Source organism: Heterocephalus glaber, unplaced genomic scaffold (genome assembly GCF_053883595.1).
Source record: "Heterocephalus glaber isolate CG9 unplaced genomic scaffold, H.glaber_assembly_v1.0 deba00001720, whole genome shotgun sequence".
NCBI classification, from domain to species: domain Eukaryota; kingdom Metazoa; phylum Chordata; class Mammalia; order Rodentia; family Bathyergidae; genus Heterocephalus; species Heterocephalus glaber.
The window spans coordinates 7,392,237-7,419,672 of record NW_028258433.1 but is presented as its reverse complement, the minus strand read 5'-3'; the positions used below and the strand labels follow the sequence as shown (position 1 = coordinate 7,419,672).

General features: G+C 36.9%; 1 protein-coding gene and 1 long non-coding RNA gene across 8 annotated transcripts in view; one reads left to right on the top strand and one right to left on the bottom strand.

The window, feature by feature from the left end:
• Positions 1–23,772, bottom strand: part of Nbea (neurobeachin) — a 702,149-nt gene extending 678,377 nt beyond the window's left edge. For all 6 annotated transcript variants that reach the window (XM_004854743.3, XM_087199596.1, XM_013075842.3 and 3 more), the window contains exon 1: positions 22,967–23,772. In XM_004854743.3, the coding sequence (XP_004854800.1) occupies positions 22,967–23,254 (288 nt within the window). In that variant the 5' untranslated portion in view covers positions 23,255–23,772. The remainder of the gene's footprint in view (positions 1–22,966) is intronic.
• A 66-nt stretch (positions 23,773–23,838) lies between these two features.
• The window catches only part of LOC147821704 (uncharacterized), an 87,290-nt gene continuing 83,692 nt past the window's right edge, over positions 23,839–27,436 (top strand). Inside the window, exon 1 of one of the 2 annotated variants that reach the window (XR_015446697.1) lies at positions 23,839–23,912. This is a non-coding gene — a long non-coding RNA (uncharacterized LOC147821704). The remainder of the gene's footprint in view (positions 23,913–27,436) is intronic. The other variant, XR_015446698.1, reaches the window with a different exon arrangement.

The following is a 27,436-nucleotide window of genomic DNA, read 5'->3' as shown; positions in this document are numbered from 1 at the left end:
TGGGCTACAAAATACCAAAATACCTGTCTCAAAATACCAAAAAAATTTAAAAGTTTAAAAATTAAATTTAAAAAATAACAATAGTAATCCATCCTGAATAACTGAACAAAACTATAAAATTATAAAATAACTTACTCAGTATATGTTACACATTAATATTTGGCCACTTATTGATAATATAAAGCACAAATGAATCCCTCTTTAACAACTAATAACATACAAAATATATCTATTAAAATATATTTCTATAAAGTACTTTTCCATTAATATACCTTCAGTCCTTTACACACAATATTAATGTTTTAAAACACAACATGCATAATATATTCATCCATAACCCCACCACTTTTTCACGAGAATAAAGTCTCTGTGGTAAATATCTATAGTCCATATTTTCCAAGCAGGTCATTTTCAATTTATTTCAGAATTTGGCGGCCTAATTTTTCAATGTAATTGGGTTCAGCTGTCATTCTGAATGATGGTATGTCATGCATTAACTGAAATATATTAGTTTATCTTTCAGAGTACACATGAGTAACCAGGTTGGACATTATTTCCAATATATATCAATTTTTATTTTTTAATTAAAAAATCAGAAAATATGACTGGAATCTATTTGCTGAATGTACTCCCTATACATATATTTCTGAGTATTTTCACTAAGAAAAATTCTTCACAGCTACTGAACCCCTAAAATAAGTATAACTGTCACCCTAGAAATAAATGCTTTTAATCAAAAGGCCTAGACAAACATACACACACCCACACACACACACACACAAAATGATAATTCAATCTGAGAAACTTTCAGGAAATCCTGTTGAACTGTGACCAATCAGTATAGCCAATCCCTATGTAGCATTAATGAGGCCAAGAAAATGAGTCAATTAAATCTAAAGTCTGTCAATGTTTAAAAGAATACACATACAACCCCATCCAGTTAGGGACTGTTAGGGGCCCACGTGGATAACTTTAATAATAACAGCAATGAAACAAGCATGTGAACAGATTAACACCTAGGAGAAAAAAAACACACAGAATTCAGATGTTAGCAGATTTTATTCATCGGAACAGATACTGCAAAGAAATTTATAATGTAAAGACACATTCTCGTAAAAATGAATCATTAAGTCTCTTGTTTTACATAATATTATTTGACTGGCTTCTAACATATTTTATAATATACTTTCAATGTTATAAAGTAAATGAAAAACTGAGATTTGAAGAAAGGAAACACCATTGGAGGCTAAGGTAAAGAGATCACCTGAGTCCAGGATTTTAAGACAAGCCTGGGCAACATAGCAACACTCCATCTTTAAAATAAAAAGCAGGAAGGAAAGAAGAAAGGGAGGGAGGGAGGGGAGAGGAAAGGTAGGAGGAGAGCAAAGAGGAAAGAGGGACGGAGGGAAAAAAGGAAGGCGGGGGGCGGGGGAGGCAGGCAGGCAGAAAGGAAGTGGTGAGAGGGCAAAATTTCTTACAGAGGAAGAAAAATTACAAAACAGTTATCTTATACATAGGGAAAATTACTTTTTCATGGTGATTCTGACAGAATACTGAATTGTCAAACTAGCTAAAATTTTCTTCCAGATTTTAGCAAACCATTAACTCTACTTTGATAAAACTGTTACAATTTTTACAACTGATTTTATGAGAACAAATTAGAAATAATTTCCAATACCCTCACTTTCATCCTTTCTTCCACCTCTTTTTTATCACAAATTCTCAAAGTTCTAGCTCCTATTAGTGAATGCAATAGGTAAGCAATAATAAGAACAACTCCAATCTTCCCAAGCCCCAAACTTACACCTGTGCATTTTAACTATAACTCTACTGATGGTGTCATACACCCTTATCATGACTATCTCTTCAAATCCTGACCTACTTTTAGAAAAATATTAATAGTTAACAAGTAATTATTATGTATCACACCCATCACCAGTACAGGGACCAGGTATTTCTTCCCATTGTCACTTCGCCCACCTCCAACTTAAAAATTTGAACTGACTATTCCCTCTTATTGATGAGCATTCTCTAATTTCATTATAAGAGTCTTTTTTTGCTCCAAAGGTAACCGGTAACTGACTACATTTATAATAAAATCACTGTGAATATGGATTTGTCTCCCAAAGTCTCTATTATAAGACCTAATAATTAAACTTAGCTGTAGACCAATAATGTTTAAAAGAAATATATAAGGCACATATATAAAAATTTTAATAGCATATTAAAAGAAAAAGTAATAGGTAAAATAATTCAAGAGGTAATATATGCAAAATGTTACTATTTCAATATGTAGCCAATTTAAAATTGCTAATGAGATACTTTGTTTTTTAAATTCTCTGAAATTTGGTGTGTATTTTATACTTAAGGCAAATTTTAATTCAGAATGGCCACACTACAAGTGCTCAATAGCCACATGACCAGGGACTTTCCACAATGGATAGAACTGTAAAAAAACTTAAAGTGGTACTTTAAATAAGCAGTAACCATATAAAAAGACAAACCTGTAATGAGACAAGTAAAAGTATGAAGAGACTCAAAAGGGACAAACAGGGGCCAGGGATTTAGCGCAGTGGTGCCACCACCTGCCTCACAAGCACAAGGTCCCGAGTTCGATCTCCGGTACCAAAAATAAAAATTTAAAAATTTAAAAATTTTTAAAAGGGGCAAACAAATAGCCATGATTCCTCAGTCTACTAAGTAATTTAAGATAAGCTATAAATATACTGCAATAGTATAAAAAGATGTGATAAATTATGTTATTTTTAAAAGTACAAAAACAGAAGGTTAAAACTAAAATGATCATCTTCAGAAGCTATATGTTATATAAAATGAGTTCAAACAAGTATCAGCCACGTTCTCTAGAAACTTGTAACTAGATAGGAATGATGGAAGATAAATTACAAAAAAAAAGATTTTGTTTTTTGTCTTGTTTTTTTCAATTGAAAACTCCAACTGTTTAACATAAGCACATTAACACCCCCTTTAGTAAGAAAGGAACTAAGGTGTTTTACTTTACATGAAGGAAGAGTTGAATATTCAATGAGGAACTAAAGTCAGTAGGCATAATCACCTATAACAAATTAGGGGCTGTCACCCATAAAGAAGTTTTTAGGCAACTAGACAACAACTACTCTGTGAGTGTTCCTGGTCTTTCCCTTGTGCCTACCCAGCAGAATTCTGGCTTGACCTGCTGAGTCTTCACCTCCACCCCCACCCCAGTCTTTGAAGACTGTCTCACCAATTTAATTCCTTTAGGGCTTGTAATATATTGAGAGAAAAGGAAAAAGAATACTAAGAATATAGAGGGTTAGGACAGGGTGTAGAGTTTTACAGAGAAGATCCAAGATAAGAGAATCAGTAATCAGAATGAGATACTGAGTCAAATTCCCTGAGTCAGAAAGTAGAATGGTGGCTGCCAAAGGCTGGGATGGTGGGGGGTATTGGAGAAAAATATCTTTATTCTTTGCCAGAATTCTTTATTCTTTGCCAGTATGTCATTGTTTTTATGCTTCGTCAATCCAAAATTTACGCTTGCTATATTCACAAGTATATAATTTTTCTGCAATGTCTAAAAATATATTTCCGCACGCCCTACCAAGGTCCCCAGCCACGCGGAAGAGGCCAAATCACCCCACTGCAGACAGGCAGGTCTGCCCACGCCCTACCAAGGTCCTGAGTCACGAGGAACAAGCCCAATCAACCCGCTGCAGACAGGCAGCCACCTGGTTCCACACTACAAAGACACAGAGGACACCAGACCACCAGACCAAGGTACTGAGCCCTGCTATACCTGGCCCAGAAGTAGGGGCTTCTGAGCCATCTTTCCACTGCTCCTGGTCCAGAGGAAGGGGATTCCTGGTCACCATACCGCCCGCTGCTCCCAGCCCAGAGGAAAGGGCTTTTGGGCCACCTTCTGTCCCGCTGCTCCTGGCACAGAGGAAGGGGATTCCAGGCCACCATCCCTCCCACTGCTCCTGGCCCAAAGGGAGGGGCTTCTGAGCTGCGATCCCACTGCTCCTGGTCCAGAGAAAGGGGCTTCCTGGCCACCATCCCTCCCGCTGCTCCCAGCCCACAGGAAAGGGCTTTTGGGTCACCATCCCTACCACTGCTCCTGGCCCCTGTCCCACCTCACCCAGCTCAGAGGAGGTAATCCGTGCAGGCACTAAGAGCGCCCCCGCCGCAGTCGAAATGAGAAAATACGTAAATAAGTCTCAAAACCAGACTTCCACATCACCTACAGCAACTCCAAAGGGAAATGAGATGGAACACTCTGACAATGAACCACCTGGACCCACTGAACTGGCAACAAAAGGGGATCTGGAAAAAACGAAATCAGAAATAATTTCTCAGATAACAGGAGAAATTGTGCCCCTAGTCCAAGACATGATTAATAAATCTAGAGAGGAGCTCAAGAACATGATGGAATCCCAACATAAGAAACAAATGGAATCAATAAAACAGATGCAAATAGATTTCCAGGACATGAAAAACTCCACTGAAAGTCTACACAGCAGAATGAGCCAATGTGAGGACAGAATTTCAGATATAGAACATAAGATTGCAATTAGTGACCAGGAAAAGAAGAATTGCTTCAAAATTATAAGGGAACATGAGAAATCAATCCAGTAGCTGCTAGATGATGTAAAAAAGAATAACATAAGACTGATTGGGCTCAATGAAGAAACAGAAGAGAGTGGAGATGACATAAAAAAATCTCTTCATAGAAATAATGGCAGAAAACTTCACAAGTAGAGGAAGAGCTTGACATACAGATAAGTGAGGCATATAGGACTCCAAATAGCCTTGATCGAAAAAAAATCTACACATAGGCATAAAATTGTTAAGATTCCAGAAACACAACAGAAGAACAAAGTTCTACAAGCAGTGAGAGACAAGAAACAAATCACATACAAAGGAAAGTCCATCAGAATCACAGCAGACTTCTCAACACAAACCATCAAGGCAAGAAGAGCTTGGAGTGACATATTCCAAGCCCGAAAAGAAAACAGCCTCCAACCCAGATTGATGTACCCTGCAAAATTATCTTTCAAAATTGATGGAGAAATAAGATACTTTCATGACAAAGAGCACCTTAGGAACTTCGTGAATACCAAACCAGCACTCCAAAGAATTTTACACAATATCCTAGGAACAGACATTGAGAATCACAACCCCAGGAAGCAAAGCAGAATGAACCCATCTGGCATGACAAGAAATTAAATGTAAATGGGGAGAAGTCAACAAAAAGAAAAGGTCAGGGAAATGACAAGTCAATACATTTCAGTTATAACCATCAATGTTAATTGTCTCAGTTCACCAATCAAAAGAAATAGACTGGGAGAATGGGTCAAGAAGCAAAATCCAACAATATTCTGCATACAAGAAACACACTTAATTCAAAAGGAAACTCATAGACTGAAAGTTAAAGGGTGGAAAACAATACTCCATGCGACAGGAACCCCCAAAAAAGCAGGAGTAGCTATCCTCTGGGCAGATCAAGTAGATTTCAAACCAACACTGATTAAGAGAGACGAAGAAGGACATTACATCCTTGTAAAGCAAAGAATTCAAGAGGAAGAGATGAAAATCATAGACATGTATGCACCAAACACTAGTGCACCCAACTATATAAAACAAATACTAACGGACATGAAAAGTCATATATGCACTAATACAATTGTAGTCGGGGACCTCGACACCCCACTGTCACAAATAGATAGATCAACTAGACTAAAAATAAGTAATGAAATACTACAACTTAATCAAACTCCTGAACAAATGAACTTAACTGATGTTTACAGAGTCTTCCACCCCACAAAATCAGAATACACGTTCGTCTCAGCTGCACATGGGTCATTCTCAAAAATAGACCACATACTCACACATAGAACATGTTTAAGTAAGTGCACAGGAATTGAAGTTATCCCCTGTATATTACCAGACCATAGTGTGATGAAATTGGAGATCCATAGCCAAAGAAACTGGAAAAATTTCATAAACACGTGGAACTTGAACAACACACTTCTGAATAACCAATGGGTCACACAGGAAATTAAAGAAAACAGACAGTTCCTTCAATTAAATGACAATGACAATACAACATATCGGAATCTATGGGACACAATGAAAGCAGTCTTATGAGGGAAATTCATAGCAGTGAATATATGTATTAGGAAAACAGAACAAGCCCAATTAAACAACCTGATGCTGAACATCAAGCTTCTAGAAAAAGAAGAACAGGACAACCCCAAAGCTCATACAAGGGAGGAAATTATAAAGATCAGAGGAGAAATCAATTCAATGGAGACTAAGAGAATGATACAAAAAAATCAATGAAGCCAAGAGTTGCTTCTTCGAAAAAATCAACAAAATTGACAAACCCTTACCCAACCTTGTCAGAAAAAGGAAAGAAAAGGCCCAAATCCATGCAATGAGGAATGAAAAGGGTGAAATTACAACAGACCCAGCAGAAATCCAGAGGATCATCAATACCTATTTCCAGAACCTTTGCGCCAATAAGATGAACAACACAGAAGAAATGGACAGATTCCTAGATACATATGAATTACCAAAGTTGAACAAAGAAGACCTAAAAATTCTGAACAACCCAATATCAACCAATGAAATTGAAAATGTAATTAAAAACTTAGCAACTAAGAAAAGCCCAGGCCCTGATGGCTTCACTGCTGAATTCTACAAGACATTTAGAGAGGAACTGCTGCCACTACTGTTTAAACTCCTCAATGAAATGGAAAGGGAAACAATACTCCCAAATTCATTTCTGGAAGCAAGCATCACCTTGATCCTCAAAGCAGAGAAAGACCCAACTGAAAAAGAGAACTATAGGCCAATCTCATTAATGAACACAGATGCAAAAATTCTTAATAAGATAATGGCAAACAGAATGCAGAAGATCATCAAGAAGATCATACACCCTGATCAAGTGGGATTCATCCCAGGGAGGCAGGGATGGTTCAATATACGCAAATCAATCAATGTGATACACTATATCAATAGAGCCAAGGACAAAAACCATATGATTATCTCCATAGATGCAGAAAAAGCATTTGACAAAATCCAACATGCATTTATGATAAAAACCCTACAAAAAAATGGAATAGATGGTCTCTACCTCAAACTGATAGAAGCCACCTATGAAAAACCAACAGCCAATATCATACTAAATGGTCAAAAACTGAAATCCTTCACACTAAAATCAGGAACAAGACAAGGATGTCCACTATCACCACTCTTGTTCAATATAGTTCTGGAAACATTAGCCACGGCAATTAGACAAGAAAAAGAAATAAAAGGAATAAAGATAGGAAATGAAGAAGTCAAATTGTCATTATTTGCAGATGACATGATACTCTATATAGAAGACCCCAAGAACTCCACCAAAAGTATTCTAGACTTAATAACCAAATTCAGTCAAGTAGCTGGTTACAAGGTCAACACACAAAAATCAATAGCTTTCCTCTACACAAATGACAGACTCACTGAGAGAGAAATAGGGCAAATAATTCCTTTCACAATAGCATCCAAAAAACTGAAATACCTAGGAATCATCCTAATGAAAGAAATCAAAGACCTCTTCTCTGAAAACTATGGCACTCTGAAAAGAGAGATTGAAGATGATATCAGAAAATGGACAGACATCCCCTGCTCCTGGGTAAGAAGGATTCATATAGTGAAAATGGCCATACTTCCAAAACTGCTATATAGATTCAATGCAATTCCAATTGAGATCCCAGCAGCATACTTCATGGACCTTGAGAAAACAATTCAAAAATTCATTTGGAACAAGAAGAGACCCAGAATAGCAAAAGCAATTCTAGGTAACAGAGACATGGCAGGGGGTATCACAATCTCCAACCTGCAACTCTACTACAAAGCAACTGTGATAAAAACAGCATGGTACTGGAAAAGAAACAAACCTGAGGACCAGTGGAACAGATTAGAAGATGCAGAAACAATGCCAAACACACTCAGCCATCTCATCTTCGATAAAGGAGACAAACACCCTCACTGGAGGAAAGATAGCCTCTTTAATAAATGGTGCTGCAAAAATTGGGCTTCAACTTGCCAAAGATTAAAACTAGACCTGTATTTCTCACCATGCACTAAACTAAAATCAAAATGGATTAAAGATCTAAATATTAAAATAGAAACTCTGAACCAGTTGGAACAGAGGTTAGGTAGAACCCTTGAAGACATTGGTGTAGGAAAAGATTTTATGAACAAAACCTCAGTTGCCTGTGAACTAGCACATACAATCAACAAGTGGGATCCCTTCTTATTAAAAGGCTTCTGCACAGCAAGAGAAACCACCAGCAGTGTGAAGAGACAACCCACAATGTGGGAAAAAATCTTCACCTGCTCTTCCTCAGACAAAGGTCTACTATCTCGAATCTATAAAGAACTTAAAAAGATCAGACCTCCCAAATTTAAAGACCCAATCCAAAAATGGGCATCTGAAATGAACAGACATTTCTCAGACAAAGAAGTAGAAATGGCAAATAAACATATGAAAAAATGTTCAACATCACTGGTCATTTGAGAGATGCAAATGAAAACAATGCTGAGATTCCACTTCACTCCAGAAAGAATGGCTGCTATCATGAAATCCACCAATAACAAATGCTGGCAGGGCTGTGGGGAAAGAGGAACCCTGCTCCACTGCTGGTGGGAGTGTAGACTGGTGCAACCACTGTGGAAATCAGTATGGAGATACCTCAAAGAACTAGGACTGGAAGTCCCATTTGACCCCACTATTCCACTAGTGGGGATCTTCCCCAAAGAATTAAAAGAATCACACCACAGTGATATATGTGCGCCCATGTTCATGGCAGCACAGTTTGTAATAGCTAAAACTTGGAAACAGCCCAAATGCCCATCAACTGGAGACTAGATAAAGAAAATGTGGGGTTTTTTTATAAAATGGAGTACTACTCAGCCATAAAAAATGAGAAATTAGAGACATTTATAGCTATGTGGATGCACATTGAGGTGATACTCTTAAGTGAAATAAATAGGACACACATGAATAAATTCCAAATAGTTTCTCTGGTGTGAGAAACGGAAAGTGTAAACAAGGACTAAATGTATAATAGGTAATGTGAAATAGGAAGAAAAGGGGCAAAGGGGAAGGAAGTGGGAGGGCTAGGGGAAAGGATAGAAGGGAATGGGATTAATATGAGAAAATGGAAAAATAGGAACAAAATCTTTGTAAATAGGGAGGAATGGAGGGGTTGAAGGGAGGGCTGGGCAAGGGTGAAAAATAAGAACCAAGAAAGACTATGTAAAGGTGCAAATTTCCAATGATGAATGTCATTATATTGTATACCTAAAATGTACCAATGATTAGAATGAATAATCGATAATGTAAAATAGGAAGAAAAGGTCCAAGGGGGTAGGGGTAGTGGGAGGGGCAGGGGAAAGGAAAGAAGGGAAAGGAAAAATGCTGAGAAATGGAAAAAATGGAAATAAAGTCTTTGTAAATAGGGAAGGGTGGAGGGCCTGAAGGGAGGGCTTGGAATGGGGAAAAAATAAGAACCAAGATGCATTATGTAAAGGTACATTTCCCAATGAGATATGTAATTGTGTTGTACACCTACAATGTACCAATAAAAGAATTTAATAAAAAAATAAAAAATAAAAATATATTTCCAACAGTCAAAAAAAAAAGCAAAAAGAAAAAAAGGATAGTCGATGGGAAAAATATTTACCCTTTATGATTAATTTTACATGTTAATTTGACTGTACCATGGGATGCCCAGATTATTTGATTACACATTATTCTCAGTGTGTCTGTGAAGATATTTTAGATGAGATTAACATGTAAACTAAATAAAGCAGATTGCCCTACTTCAGGTGGTTAGCCCTCATCCAATCAGTTGAAGGCAAAAATACAACAAAATGGCTGACTCTCCCAAAGTATGAGGTAACTTCTGCCTATTTGAACTGTAATATTGGTTTTCTCCCTGTAGCTTTTCTTTGGTCTTCTTCCCTACCACTTGTTGAGGCTAGAATTTACACTATTGGAGCTTTTGTTTCTAAGGCCTTTGGATGCACTGGAACTGTACCATCAGCACTCCTCAGTTTCCAAGTCACCAAATTAAACATCTTGGGAATTCTCAGCCTCCATAAGTGTGTGAGTCAATTTCTGATATATACCAGAGGTAATAAAAATATATCATGAATATTTAATTTTCAAATTTTAGTACAGTAAAAGACACATTGCCATTAATATCACCCAAAATGCTCCACTTTGCTTTGAACACTTATGCCATCCTTGCCACTTTCTGAAGCAGTTTTTTTGTTTTGTTTTGTTTTGGTTTTTTTCCCATTAAGTTTATTTGTACATTTTCAGTATAAAACACAGTTACATTCATCACTGGGATCTTGTACCTTTACATGAGTATCTTGGTTCTTATTTTTTTTTCCCCCTTCCCTTGCCCTCCCTTCTCCCTCTCCACCCTTCCCTATTTGCAAAGACTTTGATTCCATTTTTTTCCTTTTCTCATATTTTTTCTTTTCCCTTTTTTCCTTTCCTCTACTCCTCCCACTTCCCCTGCTCCTTTAGACCTTTTCTTCCTATTACACAATATCAATTATACATTTTTTAAATTACAATATCAAGATCTAGGAGACATTACCACAGATTTTACAGAATTTAAAAGGATATAGAAAGCATATTACAAAAATCTGTTTTGAAATAAATTTGACAACTTCTAAGAAGTACCTTGGAAGACAAATTAATGAAACTAACTCTGGAGGAAATATAAAATTTGAATAGCATCTATTAAAGAAAGTATATTCCTAGCTTGAAAACCTACCTATATGACAACAGCAGGCTCATATACATTTTAACTGATAAATTATATCAAACAATTAAAGCAGCAAAAAGAAGGAACACTTCTCCCCTCATTTTAGGAACTCAACATTGTGCTAATCCTAAAACTGGATAAAGATAATAGAAGAAAAAAGTATAAACATAGATAGAAATTTGTTTAACAAAGCAGTTTTGAAGTCCTCTGTCATACTGACTTTATAAGGTATGATCAAAAATATAGTGAATGCTGCTGCTGAGTGCCATTCAATGGAAAAGCAGGTTTGTAAAACTATTAATATTACAGAATGTAGGTCCGGGGATTTAGCTCAGTGGTTCCGGCACCTGCCTCGCAAGCGCAAGGTCCTGAGTTCGATCCCCGGTACCAAAAAAAAAAAAAAAACCACACACACAGAACGTCCTCATCCACCTTATTCACCAGATATGGCTTAACTTGTGGAAATTTCCTCAAAGCCAAAATGAGCATGGAAGTTGAACATTCTAGAACTGTTTCAGAAAGTGTTAAGAATAATGAAATAAGTATGTTCAAAGTATGCGGAGGGGGATTAATGGCATTGTGTCTTTTACTGAAATAAATTACTTTTTAAACATTCACTATATTTTTAATCATAATCTCCTGCTGATTTGAGCCAACAGTGCAAATGAGATACCCTATATTAAGAGAGCATATAAATTTTACTACTTCTAAGCAAACTAAAGAAGACTAAAGCAAAAAAGCACTTTATAAATTAGACAAAGTCAATGAATACAACTAAAACATAAAAATATTTCTGCAAGAAGATATAAAGTTAATCTAGTTTACTATAGTTTATAGTTGGTAATAAAGGAAATAACCATGAAAAGACACCTCATGATTCTCTGCCCTCATCCAAGCAATTCCATTTGTAGAAAGTTTTTCTATTACTGCCCTTTTTATCCTAGGAAACAATTACTTATTCTTCAAAACCCAGTTCACAAGTCACTACCTGTTATGGCTTGTCTAGATGTCCCCCCAAAGCCTCACGCAGTCACATGTGAGGCTTTTTCAGAGGTGGCTGAAATCTAGAGGGTGTGACGCTGGGATTAAGGTTGTACGATTACTAAATCAATCCACTCACTGGCTTGGCACCACCCTAATCCTGGTAGTCTAGATAAAATATAAAAAGGGACAGAAAGAAGCTGCTAAGGTCGCTAGTTGGTTCCCCTGCTTGCTTTTGCTGTCTTCTGTCTGCCAAGAACTGTTTCTCCTCTGCAACGCCTTTCTGCCATGCCAACCTGCCTATGAGCCAGCCAACTATGGACTGAAACCTCTGCAACTGTGAGCCGGATAAATCTTTCCTCCCTTAACCTGTGGGTGTTAGGTATTTTGTCTCAGCAGTAAGTAACAGAGACACTACCCAATGAATCCTTCCGAGACTCCTACCAGCAAAGTCAATCTCCACATTTTGTTTGTTTCTCCACAATATTACTTCATACCACTGTAAGTTACCTGTTTATTCTTCTATTCTCTGTGCTGTACTCTGAGTTATTAGCAGAGATTATGAAATTCTTTTAATACAGCCAATGAGTACCTTTACTCTGGCAAAAGAACACCAGATTACATTATAAGGTGAATTATTTAACCAACAATTTATTCTAATCCTGCTCAAGAAAAAAAAAAAAAAACAGCCTCTATACTAAAGTTGTAAACCAGAAACCTAAATAAGTCAAAATCAAAGTAGAACTAGAGTCACCAAGACAAAAATGAAGAAGATGCTGGACTGGGTCAGGTCAGGGAACTTCTAGGTGTTAAATTCCAATCTGTGAAAGACTGTAGGACCGGGGCCAGGGATTTAGCTCAGTGGTTCAGGCGCCTGCCTCGCAAGCGCAAGGTCCCAAGTTCAATCCCTGGTACCAAAAAAAAAAAAGACTGTAGGACCTTAATCCCTGGTTCTCAATTTCCTCACCTATGCAAGTGATAGGCTATTTATAAGATCTGCCGATACCATGACTCTTTACCTTTCTCAAATATTCAGAAAACTTTCTTTTAAACCTGAGCCATGCATATATACACCTAGATATCTTGCCCCTCCACTCAAAAATAAATAATCTAAAATGATAAAGTAAGTGGCAAACACAGAAATTAGAAGAATTAGCAAATCCTGTAAAGAAAATGTTTGTACTCAAGTACCAAATGACAAAAAAATCAAAGGTACCAGTGGTAAAAAACAAAAGTCACCCCTAGGGACAAAAGCTTACCAGATACCATAAAATGCCAGATACTATGTTAACTACTCAAAATAGTAAGATGAATAAGAGTCAAAGTCTCTAGGAAAATGTGACAAATTATTAAATGTGACAAATGTGACAAATATTTAAAATAGAATTGCAGAGTCTGAGATACGTACATAATGGAAGAGCATAGGATGGGAAAAATAACTTAGAGGGATATCAGGGAAGGTGTCAAATAAAGGATAAAGGCTAAGTCTTGAAATGGAGGCAGTAATTTTTTAGAAAAAAGTGGAAGAATATGACAGCTGAAAAAAAATGTAATTATTTTAAGTAACACGCAGTGTAACATAACAGAAACATTCTTGCACTAATTCCTATCTCCTAAGCTAAAAAATAATTTACTTAATTTCAAGGACCCCAAAAGGGTGATCAAGTTCTAAAGAATCAGTGAAATAATTGATATTTTACACAAAATATTTATATATTTAGAAGTAAAAACACTTCTTTAAGGTAGCAGTCTTCAATGAACATGGAAAGACAAAGGCTTTTTATTTTTCATTGAAGATTTTACATTCTAGATCAAGATGACTCAATGAGATTAATTCTTATCATATACCTAATACAGTACCTAACATATAAGGATTAAACAAGTATAGTTTGCTATCACACATTGTCAAAAGTTACAGTATATTTTAAATAGCAACAAACTTGGAAATAGGAGATCCAGTTTTAATTGTCATTTCTTTGATTAAGCAGCTTTGCAACCTTGGACAAGCCCTGAAACCTCTACTATACTTTACTCATTATACTGGAGTAAATCCCCATTTACTTCAAAGGAGTTAGAAAAGGATATTAAAAACATAATGTATAAATCAAGTCCAATTTATAAATCCCATGTCCCTTCACAAGTGTGAAAAAGATGTAAATAACAGTAGAAATATTTATATATCTTTAAATCAACAGCAGGTTACTTCTCAGTAAATGAATGTATTTGCTAAGGGGAGATATCGCGAGACATTTACACTTTCATGAAATTTTCTATTAATCAATGTTTGCCCTACTTTAGTAAACTGAGAGGTATTCACAATTACTGGAAATCACATTACCCTGGCCCTAGTATAATTCTTCCTATAACTCATCCATTCATATTCAAGCAAATATGATATATGTGGTTGCTCATACAATCATCTATAATATATAACAAGAAAATCACCAAACCATTTTCTATGTTATGTATTAATGCATACTATTATTCTGGGTCCAAGTGCTTTAAAAGAATCCACATTTTGCCTAGTAAAAATGTATAAAATTCAAAGCCAGGTACCTGTATAATACTATATAACCAATTTTTTCCTCAAAACACAAAAATAAATAGCTCACAGTATAGTTCTTGCTAAATCACTTGTTTACAAATCCATCCAACTGTCCTGCATTCACTTATATTCTCTCTGAACAGCTTGTCTTGAGTCCCCTACAAGAAGCATTCCTGAACCACAGAATCAACTCACTGAGGCTGGCTGGTTCCTCCCCTTCTAATATCATTTCTTCATACAATGCTGCCTTTAGAATAATTTCTAAGTAGTGATATTTTATTTAATAATAATACAGAACCGGGCTTTTGAATCTGAAAATCTAAGTTCCAGCTCTGCTACTCAGCACATAGATAACCTGGTCTAACTTCTTCACATTTCCTGCAGTCTGAATTTTTGGATTTATCTGTAAAGAAAGAATGGTTTCTACTTAAAAAGGGGCTATTCTGAGGATTAGATGATGCAACTCAATTCACAAGTACACTGTAAATATTTACTACCCATTAAAAAATAAACATTATTTTCTTCAACAAACTGATCTCTAATCCTCTAACTTGCCCCATAGGTTTGTTACCCAAGTATTGATCTAAATATTTAGGAAAATACTCGCAGAAGGAGATATTATTTGCCTAGAATCACTACTCCTGTCCTATTACATCCTGTCCTATTACATGAGATTTAACCATATAAGGAAGGAAAAGATATAGTGGATTCCAGGCAAAGGAACTTGTGTTACCCCATGTCTATTCCTTCCCCAGTTTTCCTCCCTCCTCAAAGTAGGAAATTACTATCCCAAGCAAGACTCAGGATTCAAGAGAATAGATCTTTCATGTTTCACTGGCAAATCATGACCAGTGAGTATATGAGATACTCCCCAAAAGGTTCACCAGGATCAGATACTCTAAAATAAGACAGCTCAGTTTTAGTTATGTTATTATTTGTTTCTATGATCAGACAATCCACAAGTCTAAGACACAAATAAAAATCATAATTGTAAGTCTTAAAGCTAGCTATGTACCAAGAACTTTACATATTTAATGTATTTATAATCTGCACAATAACCTTTTGATATACCTATCCCATTTTATACATAAGCAAACTGAGGCACAGAAAACTTTAAGTGCTGTATGCTATTCCACAATATAGACACAATTTAACTTTTTTCTACTGTTGAACACTTAGGCTGTCAATTATATCATAAAATTACATTTAACTCTAAAACCACTCCCCAAGTAATTTTTCCCTAGCTTAGAGAAATAAAAATTAATTACAGAAACTTCTTTACAGCTCTTGATATACACTGCTCAAATGTCACTCAGAACAGCTATAACAATTTACTTGTCTGACAAGATTTAAGATTAGTGACACTGATTAGCAAACAATGGTCATTTTTTATTCACTTCATTATCATCCTATTATGTTCTGTTAGTCAAGGTGAATATGTGGTGTTCATTAACCACGTTTATTTCTTTTTTCTTGAAATGTATCAAGTCCCCTAACAAGTTAACAATTATGATTTGCCCCATAATACTTAATTCTCTAAGGCTTTTTATTTTAATTTAGTATAGTAGCAACCTCTGGGGTGCAATGGATAGAAATAAGACACTATCTTAGGCAAAACAAGAAATATACAAACAATCCACTGAATGTCTGATGATACAATTGACTTGAGGGGTCCCAAAGGTGCCATCAGCCATCCATCTCTTGATTCTATGTACTTCTATGGTAAATTCAATCTCAAACAGATACTGCCTTTACTGTGGCAAACTGCCAGTCAGTCTAGACTTACATTCTAATATTCCTAACAATCCCAGTTGAAAGCACCTTTTTCTTTCTCCAGCAGAATGAAAACAGTTACTGAGCCGTCTGGAAAGTGCAGCTAGACTTTATCATCAATATCTGTCATTGACAAGCCAAGTGTCAGTTTTTGTGTTTGGTCCAAGAAATCAGAGAAGAGTCCAGGGAAGCCCCAAAGTATAGAAATGAAGACTACAGTACGAATGATTCCCAATCAAGAATCAGAAAATCTAGAACTATTAACTGCAAAAAGAATTGATACCAAGCAGCCAAAACCAACCGAAATCTATTAACATGTAGCCCCTGGCTGCTGTTTACCAGGTACACTCATTTCTTTCCAAACAAACAACTTTTTAATAACCATGTTAAAGTATGTTACCATCTTAACCACGAGAGAAAATGTATTCAGCACCTCACCATTGGGTTAAGAAAACAAAACAATGAACACAATGTGCCTGCATCCAGCTACAAGCCTGAAAATGTATTTTGTATTATTCTTGGTCAGATACAAATGTACATTCTTTTCTATGATCCCTGATATCTGATAATATATAGCTACATAATAAATGTAACTATCCCTTTTATACTTAACATACAACCAAGAACATAAATCATAATCGACTCAGACGAGTACAGAAGGTAAAACAAATAATGGTCACTAATGGAAAGCGAGTTATGTATCTTATTTCTATCTATTGACCTCAGTCCATCCTCAGAGCAGCAAGAATTCCCTGTCCAATCAAATAGTAGCTCCTTAATCAGGCAATTTTGAAATCGTTCATTCCTACCATATCAAAAGACCTCACTTTTCCACTATCTTCTGTGGCCATAGGAGATTTCCCTTCTAGAAATTATAGTGCTTTGGCAGCCCACTTCCTCCTAGTGAAGTTTCAGAAGCTTAGAATTGCCTTGGATGTAAAAGAATATAGACTTATTTTTTTGGTACTGGGGATTGAACTCAGGACCTTGCACTTGCTTGCAAGGCAGGCACCGGAACCACTGAGCTAAGTCCCCAGCCCTAGAACACAGACTTTTGATTACCAGATTTGAGGTTTCTCTCGAAGTAAAGCTTCCCTAAAATCTTAATAAGTTGTTAGTCATCTAATTAGTCAATGAGTTGCATTAGCAACCAAAACCACAGATCTTGCCATGATATAATATGCCAATTTAGGATTCAACTTTTAAGTTTCAGTCTCAGAACAATACGCCCTCCCAGTACTCTTATCCCCTTAACCCTCAGTTTAACAATCTTCCTTGAAGTAACATGAAACAATAAACTAAGTGAGAAGCACAGCTCTTCTATCCCTTGTTTCCTGGCTGCATCTTAGTTTAAAGCTCTTTGCCAATAGACTGTTACTTGGTCTGGAGGCTAGGCATAAACTGCATAAGGTTCTTGGGATAAGCCTATAAATTAGAACTTTATCTAATTTAACGTCCTCTTTCCTCTTTCTAACTTTAACATGGAGTAAAAGAATGGGCTTCCCAACCCGCAAAATCTTAACATTCTGATTCTCAGACAGCAATCACAGGCAGAGAGAAACTCTCTTACTTAAAAAACTATATTTTCTTTCCTCTCTGCTTTCAAGCATTTCAGCTTGGACCAAAGCTAATTGCTCCTATAAGACATTATCAAAGGCCCCAAGGAGTGGCCAAAAGATTCCACCATCTCTAAAATTCCAGCCTCAGTAGTTTCACAGACACAGTTTAAGTGCCTGTTCTGTAATTCCTGAAAAAGAATTGCTAGGGGACAGCTGGGAGTCTTTCCATTTACAAGTAACAAAACCCAACTTCAACTGATCTGAAACTTGTAAAAACAATGGAGCATTTAACGATTAGAAGATACTCACTATGGGTACAGACTCTGGGAATTTCAAGAGAACTAAGAAACCACTGCTCTTATTTTCACCCTTGGTCAAATTCTAAGTCGGGCACTACAGCCATAGACAAAGAGGCTACCTGTTCAGCATCTCCAACAGAAGAAGTTCCAGCACAAGTCCTGGAACTGAATGTGACTCATTGGGGTAAATGTTCATCGCTGAACAATCACTGATTCTGGCCACCCCTGAAAGCAGGCAGGTACTGGGGACCCACCTAAAGCAATTTAAATTAGCATGGGGGATGAGCAGTTTATCAAAGAAAAATTGAGGTATCCTTTCAAAAAATGTATGTATGCTAAACTGACAAAAGAGCTACCCACTGTTCTTGGTAATAATAAATGCTAGCAATTTTTAAACATTTCTATTAGTGCATTATATGTTTTCTTTGTTAATAACATGATCTTTGTTATATGCTTATATTTATCATCCATTTGGCTTTACTGAAAAAGTTTTTATCAAATTCTTACTTATCCTCAGGGGCTAGTGAAAAATAACATTTACATATGTAGTAGTGCTTTCATAGATAACATGCACACACGTACATATATGCATACATACATATACATGTATTTGATATGTAAATATATCCATACACATCATGTATATGTAAATATATATACATATATATTCAACACACATTTCTACTTTCACGAATAGGCAATATATTAAATTTATAAGAGTATACTTTAGTATCCAGGATCTGGACCATAACATTAAATATAAATTCAAAAACAGGTCCTAATTATTACCGCCTAACAATGGTGTGCTGCATATTCAAAATGCACATAATTTACTCAAGATCCAGAAATACAAATAAATGAATACACACATAAAAGATCAGCTCCTGACCTCATAGGCTTCACAGTCTAAGGGAAAACACATAAATAACTGAAATACTAGGAGTGATGTGCCAAGAATTGACTACCAATATACAAAAAATTTATTTAAAATTAATATAACTTGATCATAGGCTACGGAATATTTGTTACTTTAGTTACTAAATTAATATTTCTGTACAAAGCATCAGAAGTCCTTAAGATACTGAAACTTCTAGTATATACAAATTAATGTTCCATACTCAATAGAAAGAATAAAATACACAGGTTAATACAAAAAAGATTATGTGTCAATGTAATTCTTTTAACATAAATAAGTGTGAGTTCATTAGTATTAAGGAATGCCATGAGGTTACCTAAGATGGTAGGTGCAAAACATACCTTTTTGGAACACTCTAAACATCACCAAAATAAAAATTATTCTAACTATTAATCTTCAGATGAAAAGACTAAGGAAGAAGAGTCACTATCACATCCAAGTACAAAATACAATTTAAAATTTCCCTTTTGAGAAAAATGCTATGATCAATACCCTAAAAGGAAAATAACTTGGTCCACAAAATACCCTCAAAGTATTTTTTATGTTTTCAATATAGTAAATGGCATGCCAAGTAGAATGTATAAACAAATAAAATTAGAATACTATTCCCTACAATTAAAGAAACGATAGATCTCACAGTAATTTGTGAAAAAAACTACAAATTCATGAATTCAGTAATCCATGAAAAAATCTGCAAGTCTATAATTAAAATCTATAATTGTATTTATTGTTGTACAACATAAGACAGCTATTCAAAAAGCTCTATTATGAATTTTCATTAAGAAAAAATTAGTCTTCTATTTAATCTTTGTTAACAGTGTATGTTTACATTAAAATCTGTGATAAAAAGAAACTACTATGTTATAAACAAAGATAACACATGATATTTACATAGCATTTCTTTCAAGGCAAGAGAAACCTTAAATAAACATATGTAAAGTGTATTTACAAAGGAAGCAACAGATTAAGTAGTATGCCTGCTTTATAACAGAAAGTCAACTAACAAAATCTCTTTAATATAATTAAATTTCTTATAATGCTACATTAAATAAGTCCTTCCAATGCCAAAGCTTGTTGATCAGCTTAACAGCAGAGCTACAATGTAAAATCCTTAGAAATACACTCTCATTGTAATGTTATTTTAAAAGCTAACTTACTCATTTTCCTAATACTCTCCACCCCACATTTGAATGTTGTAAGTCAACTATAATATCATTATACAAAATACATGCATCTACAATAAAACCATTCATTTTATTTTTCAGTACACTGGTGACTCTCTAACAAACTCCCACAATCCACTTGAGTAGTAGAAACGGATCTCTATCTTTGGGCAACAAAAGCCACAGTTGTATTGGAGAAATCCTATATTTTACTGCATATTTAATCTTTGGTCTGCAAAACTTTTATTTTGGGAGGCAAGGCAAGTCTAAAATAACAATGAAAAACTATCAGTATTTTCATAATATATAGGAAGAAAGAATAAACAAAATAACATTTTAATAAAGATGACTATGACAAAGGTACTGTTTAAAATAAAAAACTCAGTTTTCAAGTTTCATTAGATTCTTTCCTGACATAAAGGGCACTGTGCTAGAATTCACTATTTCCACCTTATATTTTCTATAACATTTTAAATTAAGACAGGACAAAAAACTCATTTTAGAAATATCAGAAGCTTGCAAACTATAACAAGTCACTTGAGACCCTAAACAAATTTTATTAATTTTGTTAGTAAATAAATAGAATTAATTTTTGTACTTTTTTTGTAATAGCTAGAATTTCCATTATATTTTTGAGAATTAGCTTAAACTTTCACATGACATTTTCATCATTAGTGGTTTGTAAAAATAAAGCCCTAAACCTATAATCAAGAATTATTACACTTTAAATGACTAAATTATATTCTACAATTATTATAGTTAATAATAAACATCTTGTTATTTATTGTCTCAAAAAGTTTCCATTTAAAAATCGACCCAATGCTTTAAATATGTACAAAGAAATTTTAAATCTAACTTTGTTATTTCAAAAATTAATGCAGGTACAAGGTCTTAAGTGGATTATGGGATGTATTACTTCAGTACTACCATATTTCAAAGAATCCTAAGCATAACAGGAAAGATAATGTCTAAAACGATACTTGCATACTTCATGATAGATACTTCTTACACTGAAGAGTTAAATTTCCTCTCTGAAGAGAAATACTTCACTTCTGTTCATAGTCTACTCTGTATCTAAAGAACCCCATCTGTTAAGAACTCATCCAGCATACACTGCAAAATCCAAACTGGTTACACATTCAAAGCAATTTCCAGCTTGTGAAAGCAGGACTGCCTCTATCAGGTTAAAATGCACGAAGTAAGAGTACAAATACTATTATCACATCATCTAAAATAAAAATGGTATTGATTAGAGAAAAAGTGGGGAAAAAATTCTTAAAATATGTTCCGTTAAATACACAGAAGTACAGTACCTGCTACCATACTAACTTAATTTTTGAGATTTCATCTCTTTTCGCTTAAAAAAGAAAAAAAGACTACTTCTGACTTCCTATTTTCACCTAGTTAAAACGAAAACTCCCTAGAAAACCTTTATCTCTATTAATGTTCTGAAAATATTTGGTTATATTAAGGGGGTGACATTCTCTTAAACTTACACTGACATTTTTGCAGTGATTTATTTGAAGGGTAACAAAAGTAGAAAGGTGTTTTGTATTTAAACAGCAATAAACATAAAGTAAGGACAGATAATCTTTGATTAAACACACAAGCAAAAAAGAAAAAAATTTGACTTTTCTGTGAATTTGAGAAGTTCATAAATCACAAACATTATCTAAGCCATGTCTCAAGGCACCACTGCCATAGCTGCAGCTTTCTTTCAGTTTTCCAATAGATCAAATAAAAATAATTGCTTATGGGAAAAAATCTGACTGCATGGGTGTTATAAAATCTCCTGGCAAGCATATTTTTAGATTCTTGTAACTCCACACCAAATACAATAGTCAACTGATTGCTCCTGATCCACACCTCATCCTCCAAAACCCAACCTTATAGTATGTCAAAGCTTTGATACTGCAGAGGAAACCGTTTAAAAAGGTTTGCTGGGAGGGTGGAAAACGCATTTACATAGCACTAAAAATGAACTACTCTTAATTATGCTCTATTTATGATTCTCCTCTTATTTCTTCCCTCTTTCTTCCTGTCATCTTCTTGAACGCTTCTTAGCCTCTCCGTAGATAGGGCAAAACATTGTCATACACAGTTCTGCAGTAACTCTTTATCATTAAAGAAACCAAAACCTTAGGCTGCGTTAAACATCTTTCTTTCTTTTAGTCTTTATCCACATGCCACACTCCCGAAGGCAACCATAGAAACCAACCTATATGATTTGGTACTCTCGCATTTTAACACTTTGTATGCACATGCACAAAAACGACTAAGAGGCAAGCATATTCAGGGAAGTATTACAAAGAAGGGTAGGCTGCCTGAAAGATGGGGGTGGCGATGGGTACTGGCACAACCCTCTCCATCATAGCCTCTGAATATAAAGACAGATGCAAAACTGCATCAATTTCCTCCTCCCTGGAAAACATCACACCCCAGCTGCTTAAGTTGGAGCTAGTGCACTTCTCACATTTCAGTAGCACGAGGGAATTTGGGCTCCCGGGACACGACTGTCATCCTCGGAGAGCGACACCACGCACGGAAAATTAAGAGTGTGGGAGAAAGAACCTCCCGAGAACGCAAGGCCTCCTCTAAACTCTAAAGTAAACCCAAAACCTTCCTGGCAGCACCTATTTACTCGTAGTCACAAGAAACGATAAGAAGCGGTGTTTAAGTTGGGCACTGTGCTCAGGAGGCAGGAGAGGACCAGAGGGGAGGAGAGAGGTGGCGCGTGGCTTTGGCAGCGTGCAGGCAGGTCACCCGCTGGGCAATACCGACCCAAGGAGCTGAGCTCCCAGGGACGCGCAGCGCGTGTGACCCGGGCGGTGGAGGAGTGAAGAGGGACAGGGATGTGGGGGTTGGGGAAGCAGAGGGAGTGCACCCCTTTTGCCTTACCAGGTTGAGCACCGTCTCCACGATGTCCCTGTTGCTGACCTCTCCGACCTGTATGAGTCCAATCAACACTGCGAATTTCATCCGGATGTTGCGGATCGGCACCGATGGGTTAATCATTCCCGCGGGGAGCACCACCGAGCTGGAGCCGGACGCCCCCCTAAGCTCCCCCATCCCGCCGCCCCCGCCGCTACCTCCGCCGCCTCCGCCTCCGGCCCCGACGGCGATGAGCCCCACAGGCACGGGCTGAGGCTCGAGCCCCGGGCCCGGGCCCGGCTTCTCGCTCGCCATTGGGCCCTCTCCTGAGGAGAAGGGTAGAGCCGCGGCGCTGCCTCCGCGGGTACCGTTATACCTGCCTCGGCCCCCGCCCCCCGGCCGTCGCCTCGGAGCCCCAGCATCCACCAGCGCCGCGGCGCCGGGCCCGCTTCAGCCCGGCCCTCGCCGGCGCCTTCCCCGGCCGAGGCGGCGGGGAGTTCTCAAGCTTATTCCCCGCGGTGGCGGTGCCGCTAACCTCTGCCCGGCGAGCGCCAGAGCCCGCCCAGCAGCTGTGCCGCCACCGCTGCCTCCACTCTCTCCCCTTGCCTGTCCGTCCGGCCCGGCCCGCCCCCCGCGGAGATGCTGCTGCTGCTGCTGCTGCTGCTGCTCGGAAAAGCCCTGAGGCACGAGCGGCTGGCCACGTCGCTGGCCAGTGCTGGAGCTCAGGCTGTCGCCGATGCTATGGACGCTGCCGCCGCCGCTGCTACGGGCGCCACTGTTGTTGTGAAGCCCCGACGCCGCCGCTCACTCCGCCATGTTGCCGCCCCCTGCCTGCGGTAGAGACCACTGCGCCTGCGCAGAGCTGGGGGGGCGGAGCCCTCGCTGCACACCCTTGGTCGCCCTGCCCTCCTTCTCCTTCCACCCACCCACCCCGGCACCCCTCGGTCCCTCCCCCAACGGAACGGATAGACAGGTGAGCAGGTGCATGGGGACGGCTGCAAGACACTGGGGCAAGCTGGCAGAGGAGAGGCGGGGGGATGGCTTCCTTGTGCTGTTCCCTTGAGGGTGGATTCTCCCTCTGGGGAAGAACACAGTGCGAGTCTTGCCTTCACTGCCACCTCCTCCTTTCCTCTACTGTGTATCTTTTTGCTAGAGGTTCGTCATCTTCGTAGTTGCATCCAGCTGCTGCTACTGCCAGGGCCACGTGCCTTGTAAGGTAGGGGAGTGGCTGACGACCTTTTCCTGCCCCTCTTTACCCTTCCTCACAGTCTTGTCCGCCTGCCCTGCCTCAAATTTCCCAAACGAAAAGTGGCTGGCAAAGCAGAAAAACGCACCGGGAGGGACGATTCTGAATGGCCTGGGGAAGGATTCAGATGGAGTGTAACAGTTCTTTTTCTACAGCCACGAAAGAGGCTGACACCTGCTCACACAGGCGCGACTTAAAATAGAACTTGTCAAACAGTGATCTTCTCTGGAAAGGGCCCAGAACAACAAACAGCTCTTAAATTCACCTCCCAGCCTTAAAAAAGCGACTCTTTGTAACACTGTGCGGTAACTAGGTGGGAGCAATAGATCAAACCCTTTAAAAAATCCCCAACGATCCTCAGGTATGATGCCTATTAATGATGTCTCCCTTTTTCATAGGCGTGCATGGTATAGAGGATTTTTGAAATTATTAAAAATAAGGACGATTCTCACTGCCAGCCTTGATTCTTAAGTAGATTTCAGGGTCTACAAGAAAGCACCTTACCTTTAATTTTTTAAAATTAACATTTTCTCAGTAATCTTGCTGCTGGTATTGAATTAAAACTAAATAAGCATAACTGCTGGTTTCTTTCCAAAAACGAAGGATGTAATTTTCTTGCCCTTTTCGATAAACATATATTACAAGACACCAGAAATACTAGGTATCTGGAGGTATTGTCAAATCATTTTAATTGCCATCTCAAACAAAAGCACAAAGTCAATATACAATCCATTATAATCTGGTTTCTTATAAATTGTATTTAATTGGACCTGCTAGTCAAGTTGACTCCCAAGATACAGGGACATGGAAAAATTCTAAAATAACACAGGTTATAACAAAATTTCCTTAAAATAAGTGCTTAGGATTCGTTCTTTGTTGTATGTTTGTTTGTTTAAACGTGTACTGAAGTAGTTAAAGAATTTTTTTAAATTGTTTTGTTTATTTAAATTAAGTAGTAGGGCCCGGGATTTAGCTCAGTGGTTCCTTCGCAAGCTCAAGGTCCCGAGTTCAATCCCTGGTACCAAAATAAATAAATAAATTAAGTAGCAATGGAATTATTAAACTCTAGCAAGGTTGAAACTGTATGGAAAATTTTCAAAACATATGTCTTAGTGTGATTTGAGATACACTATAATTGAAAAACTGGGACACTTATAGCTATCTACAGCATTTTTGTCTTTCCCAGGTATGAATCTATTTCTATGATAACTATTTCATATTTCACTGCATATTTAAAATGATATACCTTTTTAAAATACATAAATCCAGACTGAAAGGTCATCATACCATGGTTTTTTTACCTCACTATGAATGCATAAACATAAAAACATATGTAGAGTTTATATAAAACCGTTTGTTTCTTAAGAAATATGTGTGTGCACTTTGGTCTTGTTTTTCATTCATTTTTCTTTGGTGAAGACAAGTAGGTAAAGAGAATATCACTATTTCAAAGGAGGAAAAATCCACTTCTTTTACATACTTCATTCAATTTCAGAGATTTCTAGAACAGGCTACCAACTAAAACATTCTCGGTAGACTCAGCTCCTCACAGGCAGTATGGCACTGAAAAGTGCACAGAGCTTTGAGTTATACTTATAACTTACTACCTGTGAAGTCTACTCAAGCTATTTGACCTTCATTATCCTTGTTTCTTAAAGAGGGAAGATAGTATCTGTCTGATAGGGAGGTGAGAATTCAGTGAAATAATTTTTATTCGTCAACTACCATACACTAAATCGTGTGTTTGTATGCTTAGTAGACAGGTACAGTGTGTTTCAAGTGACATATAAACACATGTAAGATCAATTATAACCACATACAAGTCTTTATAATTTCAGTTATGTGTTTTCAATACTATCTCTAAAAGCATAAAGTTTAGAAAATACAACAGATGTTTCCTTTTGACCTTCAAAGCCTATTTCCCCACAAATATACAAATAATTTAGCATTACATTCAGAATATTTTAAAATAGAAGCTCTATGATAATAGAAACCTCCAAGTATGTTAACTTTCAAATCTGCAGCATAAAAACATGTCATGTGGTGAATGTTAATTTTGTATACATTTTTACATGCTCATACTTCCAAAGGCAGCCCTTTGAAGATCAGAAGCCCATGAATCTGAATTTTAAGAGGCCATATTGCACAGTGATTGAGAATACATGCTCCAGACTCAACAGAACCTGGGTTGTTCCACCACCTACTTTTATGTGTCATCTTGAGCAAATGACTGAGCTTCAAAGCCTCAATTTACCCAAGCCAGTACAGTAATACTGTAAACTTAAGGTACTTAACATGTAGCAACTGTCAACCAATGATGTTTCCCCTCCTTAGCTAAGGGAAAAGATCATGTTGTAATTTTTTGTGCCTTCAGTATCTAATATGCCTGACTTATAATTTACATTTAATAAATGTGTTAAAATAGATAAAAACAATAGTTCAAAGTAAAACTGTTCCCATTCCCTTCAACTGTTCTTTAAAGAATAGATATTTTGCTTTCCTCACTCCAAATTCTGCATGGGTTGAGACCAGTATAAAACAGAGGGACTCTTACCTCAGCCTCAGCCTTTAGAAATATAATTTCCATTGGGTAACCGAAAATCAAATTAGATTGGTTTGGTTTGGAGTTTTCAGCAGCATGGCACTAATGATTTGTATAATATGTTACTGATTCATGTTTGGCATGTAGTAGATTTTCATAGATTTTCAGATAATTTTGAATCCGTTCTCCTTTCATGTTGAAATTATTATCAGACTGTTTTGTTTCTAGCAATGCTGCTATTAAACAACAGCCTATCTCCAATATGTATATCAACATGTAGATTTTGAGATTGTGTACAGAATTATATATATCTATTTAAATTTAAATTTTATTTTATTGATATTTTCTGTATAGTTTATATTTAAATTTCATCTGCTAGACATATCTTAATCCTGAATATATTGTACAAATAATTTATTGTCTTACTCTTATCTTCAAATTTGAGAGCATTCCTTCCATATTTTCATCCAAATATTTGACTGAACAGAATAAAAATGACTCAGTAGTAATTAGTAACAGTCTGGTAGGAATCAACTCACATTTTTCAAGCTGTAGGTGCTAAATCTTTAGAGAGTCATTAAACTGATTTTGTGGATTACAACTAGTTTTTTTTTAAGGAAGTACAATAAGAACACACAGAATGGGAAATATATTCATTTTATAAAGATAGTTACTTCTATGAAACTTTTTTAAATCATATATGCACCTA